Source organism: Onychostruthus taczanowskii, unplaced genomic scaffold, assembly GCF_017590055.1.
Source record: "Onychostruthus taczanowskii isolate IOZ18803 unplaced genomic scaffold, ASM1759005v1 scaffold4, whole genome shotgun sequence".
NCBI classification, from domain to species: Eukaryota; Metazoa; Chordata; class Aves; order Passeriformes; family Passeridae; genus Onychostruthus; species Onychostruthus taczanowskii.
Window position 1 is genome coordinate 4,169,192 of NW_024501459.1, and position 6,928 is coordinate 4,176,119.

General features: G+C 43.3%; 1 protein-coding gene and 1 non-coding gene across 2 annotated transcripts; both read right to left on the reverse strand.

The window, feature by feature from the left end:
- Nucleotides 1–1,660: 1,660 nt before the first annotated feature.
- On the reverse strand, nucleotides 1,661–4,766 carry RPS20 (ribosomal protein S20). Its single transcript, XM_041412985.1, has 4 exons — nucleotides 4,617–4,766; nucleotides 3,124–3,223; nucleotides 2,307–2,380; nucleotides 1,661–1,884 (listed from the first exon to the last, which is right to left on the reverse strand). The coding sequence occupies exons 1-4, from the start codon at nucleotides 4,617–4,619 to the stop codon at nucleotides 1,702–1,704; spliced, it is 360 nt and encodes a 119-aa protein (XP_041268919.1). The 5' UTR covers nucleotides 4,620–4,766; the 3' UTR covers nucleotides 1,661–1,701.
- On the reverse strand, nucleotides 2,459–2,522 carry LOC121340371. Its single transcript, XR_005953291.1, has one exon. It is a non-coding gene; the product is annotated as a small nucleolar RNA U54 (small nucleolar RNA).
- Nucleotides 4,767–6,928: the final 2,162 nt, after the last annotated feature.

The window sequence follows — 6,928 nt, forward strand, 5'->3', positions numbered from 1 at the left end:
GCCGAGGACCGAGCCTCCCGGTAACAAAGGCAAAGCTCCGGTGTGAGCCGGCCTGTTCATGCAGTAGGCAGGCAGCAGAAATATCTGCACAGGGCGGGACCCAGACACAAAGGTACAGTTGCACCTGCGTTTCTGTGAGTTGGAGACAAGTGAAGGGATGACAAAGGAAATTGGTCCCTGAAGTGCCGCAGCTGAAAGATCGGTGGGACTTCAGGTCGTTTAGGTGTGTTTAAGAGGCGCCCAGCAAGTCAGAGGCACAGCCAGATGTAAGCAGATACAAAACCGTTCCAAGTTTTGGAAGACAGAAATAGCACCAAACCTAGCCTAGATCCCTCCAAGTGCTTTCAGTCACAGGGCTACTCTGGTAATCAGGAGGACTACTTGAGTACAAGTAACTAATGTCAGTGAGTGCAAAGTATCTCTCCATGTGCTATTTGTTTGCCCATTTAGTCCTGTAAAGAGCAACCCATATAATAAACAAGTAATTTTAAAACTACAGCTAGAAGTATTTGTCAGACAGCTTTTATCTGTGGCATATTACCAGAAACAGACTTTAAGGAAGACACAGGTGTTTTGTGATGGGGGGTATTTTCCCTTCTGCTCATATAGTTGTTTCTCAAAGTAGGCTTGACACAACCTGTTCCCACTAACTCACCTCCCTTCTACCAAAGCTCTCAAGCCTACTAACTGTAGGGTCAGAATCCTTGTAAGGTCTTAAATTTCATGCCTCTCGTATCTCGAGTAGGAAAGCTCAAGCTTTGGTCAGTTTTAGGTCTTAGCAAACATTAACAGGACCTGAACCTGCTTGTGGAGAACCACCACTCCTTGTTTTAATTAGAATTCAAGTTCTCTCCTATGCTCAAAGCAGAAGCAGCAACCTGATCCTTAATGGATTAAACAAAACTGTTTTCTCTAACTCTGGGCTTTGTTTTGTTGGTTTAAGGATTAATCAAAGTTCCCTTGAGAGACTTTTTAAAAGCAATAAAAATGGCTTTTGATTTACATATGAAGCTTACTCTTAGCATTAATATCTATGGCAATCTAAACCTGAAAAGACAACTAGCTAGTTCCATAGTTCAGTTTTGTGAGTCTACATGCACATCAAAAGAAAAAACTTGTTAATTCAATGTGTTCAGTAGTTCCATAGTTCAGCTTTGTGACTACATGCACATCAAAAGAAAAAACTTGTCAATTCAATGTGTTCACCACAAATTATGAAGTTTTGTAACTAGTCCCTCCCCCCAGGATCCTTTGATTGTGACACACTTGGGAAGAAAAAAAAAATCCAAATAAGCTAAGCATTAGTTCAGTCTTGCACAGCAAGAACCAAGACCTGAAAACTTGGTAATTTTAGCTAAATATAAATTTTAATGCAGGTACTGTGTATAATATCTGTGTATAAACTATAACTTCAGCCAAAATCAAACCCTAAATTATTGAAAATATATTCTTCATAAAGTGCAGCACAACCATACAGCTGCCAGCCTCCAATGAAACCAGGACACCCAACTGAAATTTTCCTGATATTTACAGCTGGCATATTCTTCCTTAAATACAGTCCTCTTCTCACCCAGCACTCTGATTGTGGTTTCTGTTGTGCTTCCTCACAAAAACCATCACAGAACTATCTCTTGGCACACGTAAGAAAAGAAACAAGTGATGAAAATTTGTAAATCAACTTTATTCAACGATGACCATCGCTTAGGCATCGGCAATAGTTACTTCAACTTCTACGCCTGGTTCGATGCTGATGGAAGTGATCTGCTTCACGATCTCAGAAGGGCTGTGCAGGTCAATGAGCCGCTTATGGATACGCATTTGGAAGCGATCCCAGGTCTTGGAACCCTCACCACAAGGCGTTTTCCTGGTAGTGATCCGCAGGGTCTGGAAAGTCAAACATGGGGTATTTAGCTGATGCACTGAGAGGAGTAATCTACAATCATATGAAAAGATGATCACCTAAAACACTGTATGGTACCTATGCCATTAGAAAGTTACCTTTTAAAAGTTATGGTCTGCTGATGTTAACACTCCTTCCCTACATATTTAATTTCATTTAAAAAATGAGTTCATTACTAAAATAAAGTGAACAGAAAAGCCCCTTCCACATTCAACATGTTTTGCACTTAACAGTTACCCTAGGTGTCCAAGCAACTTGTGAAATCATCTTTTTACATGTGGTCACCCTCAGTTTAGTAGCACTGCTTTTCACCTCATCTTTTGCTCTTTTAAAAAAATCTTTTTTTTTAAGCACACAGTTGCAAAAAGAAAACCAACTGTTAAGACAGGAAAACAGCGACAAGTACCTTGGTGGGCATGCGAACAGGTCCCTTCACCTTCAGGTTTTTTTCCTTAGCACCTCTGATCAAGTCTGCACAGACTGCAAAAAGACATGCAACAGCTCAGGTTTGCAACTATTTTACTTGCTTGATTTTTTAAGCAAGTATTTTAAACAAGATGTTGGCTCAGAATAGCGTATGAGTGATCACTGCCATTCATTTAAAGCTTTATCCTCATAGCCAACCACGTACAACTGGAAGTGTTGTGACATGATGAGCAAAGTCATGGTGCAACAATAAGCAACAGCCATTACCACAAGTTTAAACCATATTTAAGCTGTTATCAGCCTGAAGATCGTGAAAATATTAACTTTTTTTACATTTTTGTTGTATGATTAAACACTGGCAAACCCAGTTCCTAAACAAGATAAAAAATTTTTTAAAGAATGTTACACTAAACTCTTCATAACACAAATGACAAAATATGGAGAAACCAGTGCCTTTCAGTTCTTATACATTCAAAGTGTGATAACTATTTCAAAATTCTCCATAAGAACTAAAGGGAAGAAGCTGCACTCTCTTACATTAGTCATTATGACATCAGTTTTCCACATAATGAAAACCCCCAAAACACTAACTTTCATTAAAAATTAAATCAGAATTTGCTTTCTGGTGTATGAAGCACTTTGGGCTGGCTTTGCGAGCCGAGGCATGTACAGAAAGGCAAACAGCAACATCTTTAATTACAACTGGTTTCAATACATTGTATTTTGCAATGCCTTACATGGCACCTATTATTCATTACTTGACAAGCTACCCAAGTAAGCAGAGAAGCACTACTCACCCTTCTCCAGTGATTTTACATTGCGACTCGTCAAAGTGATTCTAATGCGATGAATCGCCACCTCTTGTTCCACAGGTGCTTTGCCAGTATCTTTAAACGCCTAAAACGTTGAAGTTACAAATATCAGACACTACAGTGAACATCAACACTATCTTAGAAACAGATCTCTAAACTGTAAAGAACAATTTAGCTATGGGACTATTTAACACTATTGACTAGAAGAGCTATCTGAAGGACATGGCAGCATGGTAGAAATAATGGGAAAAGAATGAAAGGGGAAAGTCCTAACTCCAAGGAAAAAGCAATTTTTTAGTGTCTAACTACACCTCAGGGTGGGAAGCTGCAAGCACACCCTTCCTGGTTTGTCTATATACAGCTGGCACCAACATTCCTTTACCTCAAAAAAAAAAAAATTAAGTCTTCATGTATCTTACAACTTAAGTCTCACCACAAATGAAGCAGCAAAGACTTGATCAACAAACCTGCAACAACTCACTCGACGAGAACAAAAAGGGGCACCTGGCCAGAAAGACTAATTCGGCCACTCAGGAAACTGATTTGAGGAGCTTAAGCAATTAAACATTGCAAATAATGGGACATTAATGTGAGTTAAATGAGCTGATGAAATAGGAATAAAAATAAAAAGGAAGGTCCTAAGAGAAGAATTAAATATATATTTACATATGCCTCTATAAAAATGTAAACGGGGGTTGAACATTAATGTGAGTTGAGCTGATGAAATAGGAACAAAAATACAAAGGAAGGTCCTAAGAGAGGAAGAATTAAATATACATTTACATATGCCTCTATAAAAATGTAAACGGGGGTTGCCCAGAGGATGGAGCCAGGCTCTTCTCGGTGGTGCAAACAAGTAAGACAGGAGACAACGGGCAGAAACTGATGCACAGAAATTCCACCTGAACACGAAGAACTTTTTACTGTGCATGTGACTTAGCACGGGAACAGACTGCCCGGAGGTTGTGTGTGGCCTATCCCTCACTGGAGATATTCAAGAGCCGTCCGGACTCAACCCCCTGCCATGTGCTCCAGGACGACCCACTGTGGTCCCTTCCAATTCGACCTATCCTGTGATTCTGTGAAACGCGGGATGTCACACTGACCATGAGGTGCCACCTGCCACATTACCTGGCCGCGTTCCCTAACAAGGGCCGCCAGTGAGGGCAGAGACACGAGGCCGGATCAGCACGGCTCAGCCGGGCTGCGGCCGCCTCCCCTCCGCCTGCGCTGCCCCGTGGTGCCGCTCCCGACAGGAACGGCACTGCCGGGCCCCCAAGCCTCCCTCCCTGCCAGCCGGCTCGGGGTGAGCTCCGGGAGCCGCCCCCGCAGCCGAGCACCCTCCGCGCACGGCCGGGAAGCGCAGCGCTTTCCCGGGGCCCAGGGCCTGCACCGCCCGGGCCCGCACGGCGCCCACGCGGTGGGGCCGGCGCGGCAGCCCCGCTCCCTCCCCCGTCCCCGGCGCTCCCCCGCCTCACCATGGCAGCAGCTGAGCCTTCCTGACCGACTTATTCCCGGGCTCGGGCGGCGCGGGGCCCAGCGAACAGCGGTGAGCCAGGAGGCGGCGGCGGCGGCGTGGGAGAGGCGGGCGCGGCGGCGGCGAGCGCTTATATAGCGGAGCGGCGCCGCCTCCATCCGGGCGCTGCGGGACCTTTCACCCGCCCGCCGGGCGCGGAAGCCGTGAGGGCTGCGTTTCCTGCGGGACGGTGGCTCTGCTGTCCCGTTCGTGGCGAGTGGAGCGGGAGCTGGGGCCGGCAGCTGCTGTGCTCTCTCCTCGGGCTTGGCCCGTCCCGCGGGACACAGCGCCTTTCCCGCTCGGGTCCCGCGGGCATCTCGGGTCCTGCTTGCCTTTCCTGGGAGATTTCGGCGTTCTGCGGGGAGGGCCGGGATTTGGCGCTTCCAGTGATATCGAGCCCTTTCCCGTCTGAGCCTTTGGGTCTTTTTATCTTCTTTCATTACTGAAAGCGACAGGACGAGAGGACATGGTCTTAAGCTGTGCCAGGGGAGGTTTATGTTGGACATTAGTAGGGATTTATTTATTCACAGAAAGGGTGATTACACATTGGAATGGGCTGCCCAGGGAGATGGTGGGCACTGTTCCTGGAAGTGTTTAAGGAGCGAGTGGATGTGCCATGGCCTAGTTGGACGTCGTGGTGTTCGGTCACAGGTTGGACTCCATGGCCCCAGAGGTTGTTCCAGCCCAGCTGATTCTGTGAATCTCTAAAGTGGAGGTGCGAGAGCAGAAGTTTTACTTAAAAGTGCTTATTTTATTCATGCTTAAATGTAAGAACTTAAATGAATTTTATTTGTGGAAGTTCCATTTATCTGTTCAGGTTGGGCATTGGAGGGATATTTTTTACTGAGCATTGTCTTTGATTTGGCCTGGACAGTGGTAGTTGTTAGTCCCAAAGCAAGCTGAAAATATGTCTGTTTCAAGTTACATTGCTAGAGAACCTGAGATTGAAATGATGGCCTATAGTAGCCTCACTATGACTATCTTTTAAAATTAATAATTAAATTCTAATTTGGAGTTCTGTCCAGGAATCGTAGACATGTATAATGTTAGCATAACTACTGCACCTCTGGAAGCTTAGTTATTACTACAGTTATTCAAGAAAGTTTGCTTGGTGTTTTAAGATGAGCTTACTTTCAGCTGTCATGCTCTGCTTTAATGGATATTTTTTCCCCTACTGGTTGCTTTAGGTGTCTTCATTTGGTCCTTAAACCTGATGTGATGCAGTTGACTTTTATATGCCAACTATTCCATTGTTTAGGCTTGTTTGCACTTGGATTATTTCTACACTTCGAAATCTCTAATTTACTAATATCTTCTTTGAAAGTACTAGAAGTTGTATTCTGATAAAGCAGCTCCAAAAAATGTGGATAAAAAAGTTGTCATCCTGTTGCTTTTTCCTGAAATGCAGCAATGTCTTTTGCCAGTGGAGATCAGTACGTGAAAAATCTGTTTTGATGATACTCACGTTTCTCTGGTCTCTTCCACCCTGCAATGAAAACATAATTTGGTTCTGGTGGTTTGTTTTAGAGCCATTTAACAATTACATATATACTATTTTTGAACTCATACACAAGGAACCCATGTTTATTCTGTTACCAGCTATTCCAGCTACTTCCTGAGGAAGTTTTCCATCTATAAGTCTTTTAAATTCATCACTCTTAAATACATGACCTCACACTGATCATGCTGAAGCACTTAGTTTCCCAGTAATCCAGATGTTTCCCAATCAGCAGCCTTGCTGCACTATTTACTTAGAGCTTTTATGAATGTTCTTCGTAAACTTTATTTCCAGATAAAATACTGAGTACCTTGCTGCCAAGAACTAATTCCTGTGGGATTCAATTAGAAAGATGTCTGACTGAGACAGACCTGTAGCCTTAGTTTTAATTTGCTTGCTATGAACTGTAGGTGCACAACTGTGCCAGTTTCTGTGTCCTACTGAAAAAGTCAATGTGCAAATGTGTTATATCAACACTGTTCCTATTGTATACCAACAAATGCTGTAATTGCATGAGAAAAAAAAAAAAGTCATTCTGAAAAGATACATTTTCCATACATTTAAGCTGTGTAATTTAAGTACAATTTGCTCATTTATTTCTTATTCCTATATGAAGAAGTTGGTTTGGGTTTGGTTTTTTTTTTTTCCCTGGGATTAAGGCGAGGTTGACTGTAAGTGCCTGAATTTGTTCCTTTCTTACTTATTTTCCTAGTATTGGCATTACCTCAGCTTTCTTTGAGATTTTTCCTTTTTTTTTTTTTAACTTCCCCAGATTT

Coding starts and splice junctions, on each gene's coding strand:
- RPS20 (XM_041412985.1), bottom strand. Junction 2,381..3,123: donor TGTAAAATCACTGGAGAAGG/GTGAGTAGTGCT, acceptor GTCTTTTTGCAG/TCTGTGCAGACTTGATCAGA. Junction 1,885..2,306: donor CTGTTCGCATGCCCACCAAG/GTACTTGTCGCT, acceptor TTGACTTTCCAG/ACCCTGCGGATCACTACCAG.